General features: G+C 40.4%; 5 protein-coding genes across 6 annotated transcripts; 2 read left to right on the forward strand and 3 right to left on the reverse strand.

Moving 5' to 3' along the window:
• The first annotated feature begins 710 nt into the window (after nucleotides 1-710).
• LOC111220419 (histone H3.3) lies at nucleotides 711-2,787 on the forward strand. Its single transcript, XM_022743499.1, has 4 exons — nucleotides 711-801; nucleotides 1,576-1,718; nucleotides 2,024-2,177; nucleotides 2,308-2,787. Exons 2-4 carry the CDS (start codon nucleotides 1,591-1,593, stop codon nucleotides 2,434-2,436), a joined length of 411 nt encoding a protein of 136 aa, XP_022599220.1. The 5' UTR covers nucleotides 711-801; nucleotides 1,576-1,590; the 3' UTR covers nucleotides 2,437-2,787.
• Nucleotides 2,788-3,162: 375 nt separating this feature from the next.
• On the reverse strand, nucleotides 3,163-5,141 carry cunh16orf91 (chromosome unknown C16orf91 homolog). 2 transcript variants are annotated; one of them, XM_022743498.1, is made up of 2 exons: nucleotides 4,933-5,141; nucleotides 3,163-3,752 (listed from the first exon to the last, which is right to left on the reverse strand). In XM_022743498.1, exons 1-2 carry the CDS (start codon nucleotides 5,010-5,012, stop codon nucleotides 3,419-3,421), a joined length of 414 nt encoding a protein of 137 aa, XP_022599219.1. In that variant the 5' UTR covers nucleotides 5,013-5,141; the 3' UTR covers nucleotides 3,163-3,418. The 2 variants fall into 2 exon arrangements, with proteins under 2 accessions (XP_022599219.1, XP_022599218.1); XM_022743497.1 differs by having other exon boundaries at nucleotides 3,163-3,755; nucleotides 4,933-5,140.
• Nucleotides 5,142-5,597: 456 nt separating this feature from the next.
• cunh7orf50 (chromosome unknown C7orf50 homolog) lies at nucleotides 5,598-14,491 on the forward strand. Its single transcript, XM_022743494.1, has 6 exons — nucleotides 5,598-5,656; nucleotides 6,028-6,179; nucleotides 6,265-6,366; nucleotides 13,062-13,273; nucleotides 13,775-13,856; nucleotides 14,302-14,491. The coding sequence occupies exons 2-6, from the start codon at nucleotides 6,042-6,044 to the stop codon at nucleotides 14,479-14,481; spliced, it is 714 nt and encodes a 237-aa protein (XP_022599215.1). The 5' UTR covers nucleotides 5,598-5,656; nucleotides 6,028-6,041; the 3' UTR covers nucleotides 14,482-14,491.
• LOC111220411 (G-protein coupled estrogen receptor 1-like) lies at nucleotides 6,390-9,115 on the reverse strand. Its single transcript, XM_022743489.1, has 2 exons — nucleotides 8,882-9,115; nucleotides 6,390-8,114 (listed from the first exon to the last, which is right to left on the reverse strand). The coding sequence occupies exon 2, from the start codon at nucleotides 7,943-7,945 to the stop codon at nucleotides 6,800-6,802; it is 1,146 nt and encodes a 381-aa protein (XP_022599210.1). The 5' UTR covers nucleotides 7,946-8,114; nucleotides 8,882-9,115; the 3' UTR covers nucleotides 6,390-6,799.
• A 1,550-nt stretch (nucleotides 14,492-16,041) lies between the features above and the next one.
• gnptg (N-acetylglucosamine-1-phosphate transferase gamma subunit) lies at nucleotides 16,042-18,521 on the reverse strand. Its single transcript, XM_022743492.1, has 11 exons — nucleotides 18,395-18,521; nucleotides 18,217-18,271; nucleotides 18,068-18,135; nucleotides 17,927-17,981; nucleotides 17,703-17,786; nucleotides 17,497-17,590; nucleotides 17,039-17,153; nucleotides 16,865-16,947; nucleotides 16,444-16,572; nucleotides 16,228-16,309; nucleotides 16,042-16,135 (listed from the first exon to the last, which is right to left on the reverse strand). Exons 1-11 carry the CDS (start codon nucleotides 18,459-18,461, stop codon nucleotides 16,056-16,058), a joined length of 912 nt encoding a protein of 303 aa, XP_022599213.1. The 5' UTR covers nucleotides 18,462-18,521; the 3' UTR covers nucleotides 16,042-16,055.
• Nucleotides 18,522-18,549: the final 28 nt, after the last annotated feature.

Below are 18,549 nucleotides of genomic sequence, written 5' to 3' on the forward strand. Positions count from 1 at the left end.
ATTACACTATTACAAAATAAGAGGAATTTGACTTACTACCTTTTGTTAAAACAATTCTGTGATGAGTTTTGTTGTTGTTGTTGTTTTGTCTTGTCTTGTCTTGTCTTGTCTTGTTTTGTTTTGTTTTGTTTTGCTTTGTTTTGTTTTGTTTTGGTTTGTTTTTTTTTGTTTTGGGGGGCTCTATGTAAAGTTCTATCTTATATTATCTAGTTACTGCCAAAAATTATTATTTTGAAAGTGTGCATACAAACAGAATATCCCCTGTGATTTTAGGGTATGACTTGTCCCCTGTCCATCACCTGCCATGAACCAAGTTTTTTTCCCCTGGCATCAGCTAAAGGTAAGACACTTATTTCCACATAGAACACAGCCTATCTCTTGTTGAAAGGGGCGGCATTGTTACCTTTTGCTCCATTTAATTAAGAGAATTTGTATTTTAAGAGATGGTGTGGAAAGTCCTACGGATGAAGAACCAAAAGCTAATGGCAAAACTTTGCGGTGTAAGAAGAAGCAGTTTCAGGTTCATAAATGAATAAATAAACGTGTAGATAGTTCAATATAAAAGAAGGCACTTTTTCCCATTCTTTTTCAAAAGCAGTGGCGGCGATCCTAGTTTATTTCTCCACCAATCACATTCCGTCAGGGATTTCAGTCTAGACCAGTCCTATAGCTTCCGGGGCGGGACTTCATGCTCCGCTTCTCTCAAACTATAAATACCACCTCCTGCTCACCCCCCCGGTTATTGCCATTGCCCGACAAGCAAGGAGGACACGCTGCCTTCCCGGAAAATAAACACAAACGGTAACGTGAAGGGTATACTATTACTATATTGTTTTTGGATATTGATTGTTTATGGTGATCAAGTATATGGTTTACTTTGAATTCCAGGTTGTCAAAAAAACATTAAAACACGGTTGCTCTGGTGTTAATCGTCAGTCAGTTGACAAAAACCGAGCGCGCCTTAGCCAGTTGGCTAACTGTTAGCGCCATTAAGCTGCTATGTACAAACTTTGCTTATCGACAAACTTGTTTTTATCACAATCACAACTAAACCGCGAATAAGAATTTACTTCACTTGTGTGGTTATGTTTAAGTTGCTTTAGCGGGCAACGGTGTTTAAATTAATGTAAGCCTCTGTGGTAGCTGGCGCCATTTTGCAACCGTCTATGCTAGCGTTAAATTTGCTCGCTAACAACAGCAAAGAAACGTGTGTGTCTCCCATAGCTTAATGGTGGCGGAGCTTAAGAGCCGTTTTTTAATTAAAACCATTTATGCGTTATGGGAAGGTTATACTTGTGTATATGACTAATAGAGAGGCATCCCACTGCCAAACAACGAATTCCTTCTCTTAATGTTACTTAGCCTCGTTTCTATCTCTAGCTATAGCTTAAATTGAACGGCATATATTTATCTCCTTCGAAGGAGGCTGTGACTCGTGTGTCATCGGTAAAACTGCTTAGCGTGAACGTACTTTCCCTGAGGCGGAGACTCAGTCCAATGAAGGTTAAAGTATAACTATGCTGGCAGTGAATAAAATGTATTTGTTGTTCACCTCATCTATTGTTTGTTTTTCAGACCTGCAGGTGAAGTATGGCTCGTACAAAGCAGACCGCTCGTAAATCCACCGGAGGAAAGGCGCCTAGGAAGCAGCTGGCCACGAAAGCTGCCAGGAAAAGCGCGCCCTCCACCGGCGGAGTGAAGAAGCCCCACAGATACAGGTACACTTGTTAAGTGATCAAGTTTCTGTTGACTGTAAAAACTGATTGCTATTGCTACGAATGCACGTGAAAATTGATAAAAAGCAACCTTTTTAACTTTTCCAGCGTGTATTCTAACAAACTGGTAACCAGTGGGCATCATGTAGGGGTTTTTTCAGAATTGCATAAGTTTTGTAACAGTAGGTCATGAAGTTCCTGCTGTGGTTTTTGGAGTGGATATTTTGGATTTTGGTATAATTGTCAAAACATGTTTCTTGATGCATGGTTTGGGGTCGTAAAGGCAGCATGTCTCCTTGTCTTTGTAGGCCCGGCACTGTTGCCCTGCGTGAGATTCGTAGGTACCAGAAGTCCACTGAGCTCCTTATCAGGAAGCTGCCTTTCCAGCGTCTTGTCAGGGAAATCGCTCAGGATTTCAAGACAGATCTCCGTTTCCAGAGTGCAGCTATTGGAGCTCTCCAGGTGAGATGGCACTTCTTTCATTCTATTGTCATTTTTGATCACAAGTATGTACAGGTTATTTATCTGTTAAGTGTGATTCTGTGCAAGTAGGTGACAGTTATGTTTTTTGTTTTTTTTGGTTCTTGTATAGGAAGCAAGTGAGGCATACTTGGTTGGACTCTTTGAGGACACCAACCTGTGCGCTATCCATGCAAAGAGGGTTACCATCATGCCCAAGGATATTCAGCTGGCCAGGCGAATTAGAGGAGAGCGTGCATAAATGATGGATTTTATCTTTTTAGTGGGGATTGGGGGGTGGCAGGGACTGACTGGGGTTTGTTTTGTAAATCTTGAATTATTACCAGCATGTGTACCACTTAATTTGTCATTTGTAGTTTCAGGCATGTATTTCTTTTTCTTTTTTTGTATTTTTCATTTCACTCTTGACTTTCTTTCAATTGTCGTATTTACTGTAGAATAGAGCTGCATATCTGTAAATGCTGAAAAGCAAAATATTCCACTGCCTTTCTCAGGTTTGCAAATCTATTTTAGATTCTGGATCTTTAATCCTGTGTGTGCATGTCATAGGATTTCTTGTGCTGTAAATAAACTTTCCGCTACCTCAAATTGACCCGAATTTATTTTTTTGCTTTATCTAAATGTGTTTAGCTCCAAAAACATCCAACACCAGCCACAACGCAAATGTATCATGTTAGCTATCCCACTACAAACCCCAGCAAATGGTGTTAACCCTGATGTCACTACTGCATCAATGGCTAATCTAAGACTTGACAAAACTCCAACTAGTTCACTAAGACAGTCCCTCTAAGACAATCTCCTAAACAAATGTGCTTTGTCAAAGTTGAGAAGTAAAGATCATGCAGTTGAGGTCTGTCCCAATCCCATTTTGTTGAGGAATCTGACAAAACATCAGCAGGAAGTACTGCAATGGGTATTCATAGATTAGCATGTAGCTACAGTACAACAGGAAGGCAGACAAACCCAATTTGGGTGTTTTTTAAATTGAGGCATTTTTTTAATCCACATGTTCTGATCAACTGAAACAAAAGGCAATGTATGGTCTAACACAATCTTTCATTTTTCACTGAGAGAAAGTTTCCATGGTACAGGACGGCTTCACTGCTGCTACACCACCAATGTTGTCGGAACAATGAGTTGGTGCCACAGCCTGCATACTACAGATACATCTTGCAATAAATAAAACCTGAAATATATACATCTGAAGTCCCATGTTTGTCAACTTATTTTGTTACTTTATTTTGAGCTTGCTCCTCCGTTTCCTCTGAAAGCAGGCCAGGTAAATGCTCATACAGCTGCTTCTGCAGCTCTGAATCAATGTCCGTCTCCTCTCTCAGTACACACCACAACAGAAAGCCGATGGCTACCAGACTGACAGGAAGGACTTTCCACCAGGGCCGCTCAAACTGGCTCCCCATGGAGTGGTCGACCTTCCATGTCCTGTGACTGGCTTTACTTGTGGAGAACTTGATGGGCTCATTGTTCACTTCATCTGTGGGCCTCTGGGACCTCGCTGGCCTCCGAGAGCTTAGAGCTAGGGACCGCACACTGTTCAGTCTGCTGATGAAGAAGAAAAATAAGACATCAGTTAAGACTGGCTGATTTAGTGATGCAAAGTAACTAAGTACACTTCAAGTACTAATGTATAAGTTTGAACTACTTCACTTAAGTATTTCCATTTTGGTGACTTGACTTTACGGATTGTATTTTTACATAAACAATATCGTATTATAAAATTTTATACATTGTTATAGATTAAATGTTTTACAACAGTAAAATGCTACTTACATTACTGCAACAGTAATAATATATACAGTAATATACAAGTGCTTCTACTTTTTCTGTTAATACTTATTTTAACTAAGTCTTATTTGTAATGGAGTATTTTTTACATGGCTGTATTCTAACTTAAAAGTGAATTTGCACAGGATAAAAACAAGTAATTTTGAGAGTAGATAAATCAGTTGTGCCTGTACACAGACCAATAATATCTTTTGCAAGATATACTGGTATCTCTGTGCAGCACATATCAGCCAATAAAAAATCATAGCACAGAAAAGGGAAATGTGTTTGAGGTAAATTAGTGTGTCTCTCCATATCTTAATCACAATTCTTTAAGAATGACATTTGAAGGAATAAATAACACATTGTCACCATTCTTTTCAAATGTTAATGTGGGTATCAGCCTCAAAGATTTTGTATTTCCAGGTGTCTATATTCTTTTAATATTATCCACCACTCATTTGTGTCTCCCCCTATAGTTGAACAAGATGTAGACAAAGGACACAGTGAGGATGTCATCTAGGGACAAATACTGCACATGCTCCATTAACTGAATTTTCAAGCAAGTGGGACACTGGTAGGACACACCTTCATTTGACAGTTTGTAAGTCAATGTACAATGAAAACTCATGAAATCTCAGTCACTATGTTAAGACAAGTGGAGCTATGTGTGTCAACTGATAACTTCATGGGTTCCTGAACTCTCGTGTGTAGGTGCTGATGTCACTGTGAGCTTTTACATGATGTGAGCTTTAGGTTGAATTAGCTCTTGATACAGAAAGATGGATTCTCAGAAAAACATCTCTAAATGCTGGAATGGGCTGTTTCTTTATACTGTAAATGAAGTACACCTTTAGTTTAGTGTTGCCTGAAAAAATTGAACATTGTCATTGAGCCACAGCCACCATTACAGAGTCAACATGCCTTTTATCAGCTGCCTCAGATTAACACTTACCTCACGTTTGAGTTATGAATTGAAATCCCTCGAGATAGCCGTGTCAGACCGCTGAAAACTCGTCCTGCTGTTGTAGACATCTCGGACAACTGGTCATCTTACTACACACAATTGTCAGGTCAACGAAACTAAAGGTTTTCTTACCAAACGCGCTTTGGGTAGGTCATGTAACACGACGTTGTGCAACCTTGAATTCCTTCCGGTGCAGCGTTTGAACGCTGGCTTGTCAGTTCCACTAAACTATAGATGGAAACCTGAAATCATTTTTTTATTTTTACGTTTGTCAAATATTATTATTATTATTTATACTATTATTATTATAATATGAAGAAGAAAAGTCTTTTTTCGAAAAAAACACGTCTTTTGACAAAACAATCTTAATGCTAAGTGGAGAACTTTCATCACATCACACAATATTCACAAGCAGAAGGTGTTTGTCATGGAATTTTCCCATGGTTGTCATGGAAATTTACCATAGGTTGAGATTGGTTTTGTCAACCTGCTTATTTCAGTAGATAATGTAGGTACGTAGATGATGCCCAGGCTACGTTACAGGTTACGTGATCAGCGAATGCCTTTGAATCGCTCACATCCTTCGACCAATCACAAAACAAAGAGAGATATCTGTCCAATCACATTTCACCTGGGCAACATCACTTCCTGGTTGAGTTCCCATGCTTGTTCTGTGCTTATCTAGTTGCTGCACGTTTCTTTCGGAGTTCAAGTAAGTTTTCATATAATCTATTTTATGAAAGAACAATGTGATGAAAGTAATGTTTGATTCAAGACGGATGTTTATGGTTTGCAAGTGAAATCGATCATATTCCTTTTTTAAATTCTTGTTCATGGCGGCTGATCGTCAGTAGTAGCTGGATAAGTGAAACCAATTTAAATACTTATATACAGTTGTACTGGAGGTCAATATGTTCGTCTGTTTCTCAGGGTTAGTGTAATAAAATGTTTATCACAGCAAATTAAGTATGCATAAGCACTTATCCCTCTCTGTCTCTAAGGTTTATTTACTTTCCATTTATAACTTCATACAGCATGACTGTTTAGCTGTTTAATAACATGCACTTGTGTTTTTCTTTGTAGCAGTACAGAATCTCATGGCCAAAAATAAATCTTTGAAATCAGGATCAAGTCTTCCTAAGAGGAAAAAGTTGGGTTCAAATACTAGTGAGGTTCATCCAGAAGAAATGATGGATGCTGAAGTAAAAAAGAAAAGGAAAAAGATGGCGGTAGAGGTGAGTAGCACAGTGTCTTGTGCCTGTTTTAGATTACACAACCTGAAATCACTCACAAAATACTAAATCTGTTTATTTCACCCAGGATGCTCCAGTACAGATTCCTCAAGACACAATCACAGCAGATGATAAAAAACAGAAAAAGGACAAGAAACACAAAAAGAAACAAGTGACAGAGCCAACTAAGGTAAGAACATTAACTGCTGAAAATCTTGCCTTTAAATGATTTCATTATTTCATTTTGATAGTTTCTGTGAGTAGTCAGTTGAACTGTGATTGCTGATTTACAATGCAATACAATTTTGTATTATCTGAAGGTCTCAAGGAACTGAAAAACAGTTTAGAGCAGGGAAAGTTGTTCAGTGCATAGAGTTTTTTTTTGCATATTGAATTAAATGACAAAAAATGTTCTGATGTTAGATTCTAGATGGCATCAGAAATCTGAATTGTCATTTGACAAGACACCTTAAAAAAACAACTGATCCAAAATTTGCAATACATGGTGTATGTGAAGCTTAATTAACTGATTCAGCACAGGTTTCCACAACAGTTGGAATTCCTTATTTTTACATTAACCATGAATAACTGTCTTTAAACTCAAAACACAGGTTTGTGATGTGTTAATCTGCGCGACCTACCAAATGCAGCAGGTTTTCATTTGCAGAGACTATAACAGTGTGTGAGTGGATGTTACAACTTAAATGTGTGGCATGGCATGGTCTATTGCATGCTGCATGGCCGCATGTGTTTGCAGCTGGTAGATAGATGGATTTTCCTGAGGCTGACCTGTGAAGCTTGGCCCATCTGCTCCTCGCCTGGAGAAAAAGCTTCATTTTATCCTGGAAGGTCTTCCCAAGGAAGCTGTAGATGAGTGGATTCAGGCAGCTGTTAGAGAAGGCTGCCAGCCTGACAGTGTGACCTGTCAGGGGATAGTCCTGCCACAGTGTGCCACCGTCTGTGTCACCTCTCAGGAGGTGAACACTTACAAACACATTCTCTGGGAGCCAGCAGAGGAAGAAGACTAGGACAGCTGCTGAGATCATTCGCAGGGCTTTCTGCCTGTGAGGCCTCCGCTGTGGGCTGTCTTGTTCCCTCTGGCTGTGCTGGAGCACCTGTGCTATTCTCCAGTAGCACAGGCCCAGGATGCAGAAAGGCAGCAAAAAACCCAGCATCACCTCCAGCCACTGAATCTGGGTCACGTTGGCGAAGCAGAAAGTGAGTTCTCCAGCGTGCTGAGCTTGAGCTATAGCAAAAGGCAGCAGAGTGAGCAAGGAAGAGGACACCCAGATGAGGCAGCAGCTGAGGCGCGCACACACCATGCTGCGATACATGATGCCAGTCAGTGCAACGAACCGATCGAAGCTCATCCATGTTAAGAAGAAGACACTGCTGTACATGTTGACCTGCTGGAACAGGTTCATGAAGGTGCAGAGTCCAGCCTTGTCATAGTAGCCCTGCTTCAGGCTGAACACCTCGATCAGAGAGTCAGCCACAAGGATGAGGTCGGCCACAGCCAGGTTCACAAAGTAGAGGTCTGAGGCTGCCATGGGGCCCCTGTGGTCCAGGTTGACTACTAAGATAAGGATATTCCCGATTAAGCCAACAGGGAAGAGCAATATGATGTAGAGGCTGGAGAGGATGAGGCTGATAAGGTAACGCTGATGATTCTCCGTCTGCAGAAAATCTGAGACGACTGCCTGTGTGCCATTTAGGTATACAGTGAAGTTGTAGTCAGTGATGACTCTGTAGCCCATGTACATTGTCATGTCCCTATTAGACGTTTGTGTTGAGCTGTTGTTAGTAGTTTCTAACCATTAACTTTTCATAGTTCTTAGTTTTCCGAGGGTTTTTAGCCCCTGTGGAGTCCACGGTGCCATCTGTTTCTTCTTTCTGATCTTCTTGGATGTATAGTGGAGTTGATGCCCAGGATTTGGTCTAGACAGAGAGGAGAAGAGCAGTCATTCAACAGCTTGTTTCCAGTGTCTCAATTTTTAGATTTAATGTTGAAGAATTGACTTTCAATGGGCAGAAATTCTGTGCAGAGCACCAATAAATAACAATACATTTAACAACACTGGATATACATCACTGGGTGATCATTTTGGAAGTAATGTTAGGATCCTCTTGTGTCAAGACGGCTGATTATAACCACTCTAACAAAGTGTCATATGCTGTAGCATGACATTCAGACATAGTCAGATACAAACCTGTAAAGCTTATTATTGTAAAGCTTTTCATTGTCTGTTAGCTGTTTATGCTGGTGTGCTGCAGTTTTGAAAATGATTTCAAAATGTTGTAAAGTGAAGACATCCATTTTGAGCTGTGTAGCATTGTTTTTAGGATTATTTTAATTCATTATGAGGATATAAAATTGTAATACTGGTATGCCATGGTCATCTACAGGTTTAAAGTGCTGACCTTAAACTGCAGCGTACCCGATTTTTTATTTCTGTCTCTTGTTTCCTGACATCTCTTTAGTGTTTACAATCTAATACAGGGCTAAACATGCAAGAACTGCTTGAAATTGTAATAGCTGTTTCACTACATTTGCCTTAAAATAATGTTGGTCAAATCTATGCTACACGTGACAGAAACGATGCTTTTAATTTAAAAGCTATAAGACACTATGAGTCAGTTAGATTTGGCATAAACTCATTTGTGATGCACACTTTGGACATTAATATAAAAAAGCTTAAACTCACCTATGTTTCCTTGCACGGCACGCAGTCTCACTGTCCTTCGGTGGTGACCATGAAAGCTGATGTCAAAGTAAATCCAGAGCAGTGTTGTGGTGCCACCCACCACTTACAGCAAGAAGCACAAACACACAATACAGACACACACGCGCACACAAGCCGTATCTTGTTAGTCCAACATGAAAAGAATGTTTTTCATAACAGCTTCACTTTAGTTCTTTAACAAAACTTTAAATAGACATGTTCAGCATCCCCTATGTGTTCTTATATGGATGTATTTTATTGCATAAATAATTGGGTCATCTAACTTGGTCAACACTCACCATGAAGTGTGAACGCGACTGTGATCGTATAATGTTAAAATATATAAATATGGGCGTCGGGACTTTTAGCAAAGAGGGACTAATGACATATTTACACAAAACAAGATGAAGGGCAGGGAGGAATAGTTTTACATCATCAGCTCTTGCCTCTGGCTCCTTAAAACGCAAAAAGACAGTTTTTGTAGCTGACAGGCACCTGTTTGAGACTAGATCATTTCCCATATCAATGTTGTGAGGCATTGCATTTTGCATTTAAGGATTTTCTGATTTTCTTATAAGGAGTAATATATATTAGAAGTATTCCTACTGTGATCTTACTCAGTGTGAATTAGGTCTGACATTTCACATGACGTCAACTTATGCAACCTCACTCATGTATAAATTTTCCTACTGGTCCCTGGTTTTGTGCCACTCTTTGCTGGCACTGATGCAACATATGATCCATGCAGGTCAGTTATTCCCAGAACTGGTGCCCATCAGTTCCTTGAAAAGAGCTGGAAAGTTCATAGAGTACGGCTTGTCTGTTTTGTTTGCTCTTAAACAGATTTTTTTTGTTAATTACATGAAGAGTATTGACACCCCTGGCCAAAACTCAGCATCTGACTTTCATTTTCCAAGACTGCGTGTTTCCTATGTGGTATTCTGGGAATTGCAGAGGTTTTCCCATTTTGACTAAATGGGCTTTTGTGCACATCATGTTGATGCAAATGGAGTCTGTTTTTTAAGAAGAAGTTAATTGTTGTTGTTGTGGTCAATTGTCTTATTCATAGTTTTTGATTCATAACGACTATGTAAACATTGTTATTATGGCAATAGTAAGAACTGTGCAAATATGGTGTGCAATTCTGAGGATGTTTAGCAAAACATTTATTTTTTGTAAAATACAAATGTACAAAACAAGAAAATGAAAATTGAAAAATAGCTTTACAAACTTTCAGCCACTGAAGACACTTAAAATGAGAATGCATGTACATAAAAACATTTACATAGTCAATTAAGAGAAAAACATGCATGCTAAAGCTTAGATTAAGAAAATGTCTAATACATCAGATCTCAGAAGTCTTCGATGTGATGCATCAGTAGAGTTCCGTCCTCAAACTGGAGACTTTTTGTCCTCTATGACTCTATGTCCTGCAGGGTGTCTGTGATCTCGATGTGTGGAGCAATGATGTTTCTGTTGGGCTGCGTGTGCCCTGGGCTTCGACAGCAGTCCCTCAGCTGCCTCAACACTCCGTGGAGACTTTCTCGACACGGCCTGTGCATGAGCAGCACCAGCAGCAGGCTGGCACTGCTCCCAGAGAACAGTACAAACTCCGCCACGCTCAGAAACGCTTGCTCATGATTGCTCAGCCCCACCTCCCTCTGTATTTGTGCTCCTCTCACCAGCGCCACACTGTAGAACAGCAGGCACACAAACATGACTACGGTGACTGTCAGGAACATGGGACCCTCCTCAGAGCCGGAGAGGAAACGTCCTTTGGATTTCCACTGCCGGACACAGCCACCAATCAGAAGAACTAATTGGAGGATGTAGGGAATCATAAAAGCCAGGCATAGCTTAGCCACTGCATACGAAACACCAGCTTTGGCTGGATCCATGTAACAGTTGCACGTTTCCTGCAGACCCTCCCTGGGTCCACGAATCCCAGCCAGCAGCAGAGCGATCAGGACAGAAGTCACGCTTACCAGACCTGCACAGACCCCAGGCTTCCTCAGCAGGGCGTGGGATGGTGGATCAAGGGTTAGCACATAAGCCATGAGCACTAATACCAACAGGCCGCACAGAGAAGCTGTATTAATGAAGAAGGAGAGAACAGCACAGCCCAGAGCCGTGGTCTTCAGGTAGTCAGGTCTATAGGCCACAGCATGGAGAGAGAGGAGCAGGAGCAGCAGCTGGAAGCCACAAAAAACCCAGAGCAGACCATCGAGCCAAGCCAGCCGTTTGTGGGCTCTGTAGGTCTGGATGAAGCTGTAGAGCAGGAAGCAGCCGGCCACGAAGCCCAGACCTGCAAAGAAACTGTAGACATAGTTCGCTCTGGAGGTTATGTCGCTGGCTGCAATTTCGTCTAACACAGAGGAGATGGTGGTGGAGGTAGTGGAGGTGTCCGTGTTGGTGAAGCTGATGTCTGTGATTGTAGAACTGTTGGAAAATGGAGGTGAGGTGCTCCTCACAGTGATGAACAAGTCCACACTTTGATTAGACTGGAAAAAGAAAAGAGAAAACACCCACTGATGAAATCTTGTCCTTTTCAGCATCACTGTCCTCTTTAATCACTTTTTTTAGTCACATTAATTCGATAGTCGCAGTGAGAGACAGACAGGAAAGCCAGGGAGGAAGGGGGGGGTGATATGCAGCAAAGGGCTGTGGGTCGGATTTGAACCTGGGCCGCTGCGGTAAGAACTAAGCCTTCGTGGTACACGCTCTACTAGGTGAGCCACCAGGGTGCCCATTATCAGCTGTTTTTAATGCAGTTTCAACAGTGTTTACTATTATTCAGTCTATGATTCATTTTCCACAGGAACATACTCTTTCATCATATGGTACATTTCCTTCCTAAATTACTTCAAGCTTGAATTAAAAATTTAACCTTTTAACTAAATTTAACTAAATCATAGATCTCTAAATATATACATATATATGGTGCTAACTAAAAGTAATAGCAGCTTAGTTTGTCTTTTTAAATATTTTGCACAGCTGCATGTTCCCGTTGGCCAGTCTTTGTCTGTTCGTCTTTGAGGAACTGCTCAGTAAAACACACATGTTTCCACTTACCATTTCGCTGTCGTCACCCACTCTCGTCTCCTGTTTTGTATCCACCAGCCAGACGCTGTGTATCGACTCAAAGCTCTGAAAATGATGCTTGCTGCATGGACGCGAACGCTCACAGTGAAGGGCTGTTATATTTCTGTGGGCAATACCCCACCAGCATACTTTTAGAGTGACTTCGTGCACATGTGATCAAAATCTTTTCCTCCCCTCCCTCTTTTTTTTTTTTTTTTTCATCACTGTGCTGACTGAGTCCGTTAAATCAGAGGGCATACTGTGTCCCTTGTTTAACTTCCCCTGAGAGTTAAATGCAGCCGTTTCTGGTTCCAGGAAGAAAATAGCATTAATAATAGCTTTAATTTGGCTCTTTATTTCTCTTTGGAGTAAGTTTTAAAAAGTCCTTTGCCAAGCATCAGTTATTCTGCAGACACACGGGGAGGTAGATACTCTGTTTCATCCTGTTACAAAAAGAAAATATTACATTTAGTTTTTCTCGTCTAGTTTCCCAGCAAAGAGTTTCTCTTTCATGAAACAGAAATGCAGTGTTGGTTTCATTTCAGAATTAAGTCACCCAACACCTGTTTGTTTACATGACTCCTCTCTATAATTTGGCAAGAAACTAACTAAACAGGTGGTTATTTTTAAACGGTGCAAGCATGTGCTGTGGACGAGGGTGTGGGCTTCGGATGCAGCACTGAGGGGATGTTGCAAACCACAGATAACCTCACAGTATAAATGTGTCTGATGCTGACCTCATGTGGAATTGGGGAAACGTCCCTCTGAGCTGCAGCACAACAGGAAGTGATCAAAACCCAAAAAGTGCATTCATCTTTCACTTGTCTTTACACCGCAGCACAACAAAATGTCACATTTATTTTAAACTCAGTAGAAATACAACTGGCAGGAAATGGCTGTTAATATACACAAAAAGTCAAATGATGTTGTTTTGAGTTTTCTTATCATTCAGCCATGGTGTGTTATTTATGGATGATTGTTAATGGTTTAACATAAACACAGACCGTAATTAAGGTCTGAAAAGGAAGGTCTGTTAATGTAGATAACTCCCAGGATCCTTTGTTTTGCCTTGGTGTGACAGATTTCAGATCCACCCAGTCGCCCTGAGGGGACACATGAGCCGGAGGGAGAGGAGGACTTGAGTCCTGAAGAGAGGCGGGTCCTGGAGAGGAAGATGAAGAAAATCCTGAAAAAGGAAGAGAAGAAGAGGCTGAAGGCGGAAGGAGAGACCTTACCGAAAACAGAAGCATCTGGACCCACCGCACCTCAGCAAGCCTTAGATTACCTCACCTGGTAAGAGTCGCTGATTTGGGTCCAGGACAGGTCAGTCAGCATGGTGGCCTCCTGCTGGTCATGTTGACACTTCTTACATAAGAAACCATAGGTCCAACCTCATATTTGTATAATTTGTAAGGAGTAGATGCCTGAAGAACACTGCACACATGCTGTATTTACTTGTCACGATATGCATCCAGATTTGATTTCTTTTTCTAACCTGCTTCTTGGAAGTTGCACAACTTCATGGAAGTGCAGTCCTAATTACTATACCAATACTTATTTTGCCCCACCCTTTGTTATGTATATGGGAGGACATTATAAAGCAAAAATCAACACCTCGATAATTCCTCAGCAGAAGTTGGACATTATAAGATTCAGAAATGTTGTCCTTGTTGAAGGTGTATTTATATCCGAGGTGTATGTGTTAATGATATTGTTTTCCACCCCTACACATACAGCAATTGTTTTTTAGCTGTGGTTAACTGATCTAATACTGCTGTGATTTTGTGTTTGCAGCTGGGCTGAGAGGCGCACAGAGTGGAAGTTCCAGAAGACCAGGCAGACGTGGTTACTGCAGCACATGTTTGACTCTGAAAAGGTAAAATTAACCAACATGATCATTTCACGAAGGGGAGGGGGATTTTTTCTCAGATGAGGGTTTGGAGTAAATGAGGTGTTGACCTCAGTGTCTTACAGCTCGATTAGTTTGTTACACCCACTACACCCACTAATCTCCTTTCAGAACGTCTCGTAGCACGGTTTGAACACTATTTTTTTGTGTGTATTTTGAGAAATGCATAAAGTGAGGAATAAATACGAATAATTGTGGAATTAATTAAACAATTTCACAAAATTTGTGTCGTCTTTGCACCGACAATATTTTTGAACTGTCTTAAAATACATTGAAAGGAGTTGCTCAGTCATATGCTGCCTTTCAAAATGACTTCATCTTAGTATTATTATATATATATATTCATTTATATTAATATATTCATTTATTTGTGAAGAATGACTAATATGTAATTAAAAATACTTGTTCTCAGATTCCAGATGGGAAGTTCTCCATGCTGCTCGAGTATCTGGAGGGGCTTCGTGGAGGGGCGAGGGACACTACAGTGCAGAAGGCCTTAGCCCTGGTTGAAGAGTCAGGACAAGCACCAGAGGACGTGGCTGTCCAGCAGAGGGCGCACAGAGCCAGAGAAGTTATCCAGCTGCTTTCCTGACCTACCACTGCTACAGGAAGTTATCACATTCACCAGAAAAAGAGACTGAACTCTGTTGATCAGTGGACTGAATGATTGGCCTGACCTCAGGCTCAGACTAAAACTGTTGCTTTATACATCTTATTTTTGTAATGGACCTCTGGGGAAAGAACAAATTTTGGTTAAATCACAAGTATTGCTTTGTAAATCTGAAGTCCTTTTAAGTTCATTTTTAATAAGTTATACTTAGGATGTATTAGTACCCTGGGGTGCAGTAGTTGATTGTTTTCACCCCAGATGTTAAGAATTAAGATAATGTCCAGTTTCACCAGTATGGACAAATGAGAGATGTAACCCCCCCACCCCCCCACAGATAAAACAGAAAGCTGAGACCTCTGGAGTTACAAGTCTCAGGAATGTTTGTAGTCAAGACATGTTTGTTCTTGTTGAGACCCATAATCAGTGAAGTCCCTGATGAGCATAACTTTTCTTACCCACTCTAGGTATAATCACAATGAGCATGTTTTGTTTTGACAAATCCATTGTAACAAAAACCTTATCCAGACCAGTAGTTCATGTTCCACACGAGCATTTGGGTTTTTTTTACTTATCTTATTTTTGTTATAAATGTAAAACCTTTTTCTTAAATTAAATCTTATACATCAAGTATGTGCTGCGATTACAATCAAATTTTTCATAATATCCACATAACCAAGCTGTGATCATGTCCACTATTCACATCTCCTCTATTCCCATAACAGACACACAGTAGGTATATGAGCATCTGCCAGCTCTGGCTGCAGTATCACAGACAGTGAAGGCTTCCTGCACTTCAAAGACACGTGGTTTGACTCTTAATTCATGTTGCAAACTTGTTACAGGAAGGAAAGTCTCTATATGTAGAGAAAGGGTGATGACCTGAACTCGCTTCCTGAATTTATAAAAAATACTCCCCAATACAGTGCACTTGACATTTAAATACTTTTCTGTCACTGAATCATGCCACACATATAACACAATCTGGTAACTGTCACACATGTGAAAAATACCAGTTATTTGATAAAATGTTTTATGTCTAGTCCATTTTCTTGAAGTCCAGTACAATTTGCAGACACACCCATGTAGATGCTGTACTCACTGTGGATATTTTCTGATAGTGTCCTCTACCTGGCACAAAACACATCCTCACCTGTAACAGGACTCACTTTTCTCTTGTAAACAGTTTGTTAACCTGCTCTAGACTTTCCCCTGTCAAAACTTTAAATTTTTTCTTAAAACCATTTTTATTTTCTCAACATGTTGCATGCTTACAGAATTTGAAGCATGTTAATGAGATGATTGTTTCTGTTGAACACCCTGGAGAGAGCCAGCTGAGTGTCCTAACCTCTCATAAAAAAAAAAAAGAAAAAAGAAAAGACAAGTTTGTAATCCGCAAATAAGTTCAGTTTCTCTCAGTGTCACTTGTTCAGACGAACGTTTAGTGCTGACACCAGTGACAGGAATATTGTCTGATGATGAGTGTCTCTGTCGCTCACATTGACCAACAAAATCCAGCCGGGTGCTTTCAAACAGAGGCCGTGACTTCCAGGAGATATTCAGTGCAGATCAATAAGGCCGGTGTCTCCCCTTAGGTGTTGATCCTTTACTGTCACACTTACTGTACCTTTTGCTTTACCTGTAACATATATAGATAACAAGTGATATTACTCATAAGACTAACTACATACTGTGTAAAACTTCAGTGAGTGCTGAGTTGAGTTTACTTACTTGGCTTTGAGTCAAAAGGAATATTGTGTTGAGTGAGGATAGCGCGCAGTCTCTCAATCTCCTCTCTCTGTTTTTGGAAGTCCTGCACAAAAATTTATTGCGATGATATAAGCAACCTCTTGTCATATATTCTAAGCAGTGATGTAATAATATTATACTCCATTCTATAAGGTATTATTTGGGAAAGTATTTAAATCTCTGTATAAATGCATGTACCTCTGTACATTTCTGTAAAGAGCTGTGCATTTCTGAATTGGCTGCAACCTCTGGCAGCTTGACCTTCACTCTCTCGCTCTTCAGGAGACCAGCATCTTCAAAGATGTCCTTCAAAAGATTATTGTATCCCTGCAGCAAACACACACTTTGTGTTAGTGTACAGGACCATTAGATGAATGACTAAAACTGGAATTAAATGGGAACCAAGTACTTTAAAAAAGAAAGGGCTGACATTTCAGAAATTGAGCTTGTAAAAAAATGTACAACTTTCAATGTAAACAGAATAAGAAATACATGCCTCTGTTTCAATCAGTGGGTATTTGATAGTAGTATGCAGGTACATTTTTTTTATCTTGCAAATGTCAGCGACAAGGATCAAACCAGTCATGCTTTGCCATCTCTCAGCCAAACTTCTCCTTACCTGCTCAGTAATGAGACCTTCGTAGAGAGCCTGCTCAGCTTCATCCCATTCCTTTTGCAGTGTGTCAGTCAGGGTCGGGTACACTAAAAAAAAGAGCACAGGAATGATAAGAAATAACTATTACCACTGACGTACCCTGCTCATTTATTCTGTAATATGGTTCTTTTGTCTTACCTAATAGAGAATGGGGATGGCAAACAAGTGGGGTCTCAAAGGTTAGCGAGTACACACAAGTACTGGGCTCTGAGACTTGAGCAAGCTTGCTGCTTGCACTACAGACAAATATCACCTACAGAACCAGGACAAACAACAGTTACACAACAAATTTGCTAGTGTTCATATTTAATCATGACAATGACTTTGAGTTGATGTGTTGATTGGATTGTCTGATTGACTGATACGTCTCTGGGGTGTGTGTGTCAAATTAAATGTTTAGACTTGTAGTTGATATTATTGAATATTAACTAAGTTTGCTGTTTAGGGCTTCACTCATTATCTCCTGAAGTGTTACTTGATTGGTCTTGTACTTAGGAAAAAACAATGAAAGAAGAGACTCTGAAAGAAGCCACTGGGAGCTCCTAAATTCTCTTAAATGACTACTAGAATATGTTTACATTTTTAAACCACACTACCTTTGTTTCTCTATTTCTGGTTGCACAAGTATCCCCGTCTCTCATCCACATTCCTGTGAACGTATTGTTTGCTATTTCCCACTCCTGCCAGATCCTGTGAGGAACACACAACACCCCAAACCCAATACTTACTGCCAAATATCATTCACACATTATTGTTTGCACTAAATGTAACTGTAAGTGAAGGTAAGGCAACAGCATCTTACCCCAGTATCCCACTGTAGGCATTCCACCTGAATGACTGCTCATGTTGTGTGATGTTGTGAAATGGACAGAATTCATATTTATACCTGCAAAGTGATCCAATTACATATGCTTGTTTTAGCAGACAGTCCAGTTTGATGTAAGTAGAGGGCCAGTGGAAACTTATCGGGGTATTAAAAACACAAATGTATAAATGTAGGGCTCACATGATATTTAAAATACTCACGTTGACTCTGTGTGACTGAAGCACTTTCCAGCAAGCCGATGAAGATGCACCGGGCCTTGAGGAGAACATTAATATTGCTATGATAAGTGAAGCCAGTGATTCAATGAAATGTAGTATTTAAATTAGGCCAAGCTATTTTACCAGATACTGGAGATGGGGTCACTTTGGGCTGTAGCCTGCTTCCCTGAGCAAGAAAAGGGTTGTTCAACCTGCACACAGAATCTCACGTCAGGTAGGAGCTGATGTCAATAAGGCACACACATGACAGACATTTTTTTTTCTTAACGTACCCAAATGTGTTTGGCTCCTCGACTATCTTCATTTTACCGGCGAATCCATGGTTTACTGTGTAGAAAAAGCTCGATATCAGACTCAATGAACCAGAGCAGCACAGCGCCGTGTGACACATCTGTTTCAGTAATGCTGTAATAAAACAAAATACGCTCAGCGGAGTATAGAAGTACTTACTGAAAAGAGACACGCAGACCACCCACAGCTTTATTAAACTGGATATTCCGTTACATAAACAGTACATGGCTTATTTCTGAGTGACTAAAATGTGATATCGGGTACTCTCTCGACTACACTTCCTACCCTGTTGGTCATTCGTCAGGTGACAAGTC

This window comes from Seriola dumerili, unplaced genomic scaffold (genome assembly GCF_002260705.1).
Source record: "Seriola dumerili isolate Sdu_G_001 unplaced genomic scaffold, Sdu_1.0 BDQW01000068.1, whole genome shotgun sequence".
NCBI lineage: Eukaryota > Metazoa > Chordata > Actinopteri > Carangiformes > Carangidae > Seriola > Seriola dumerili.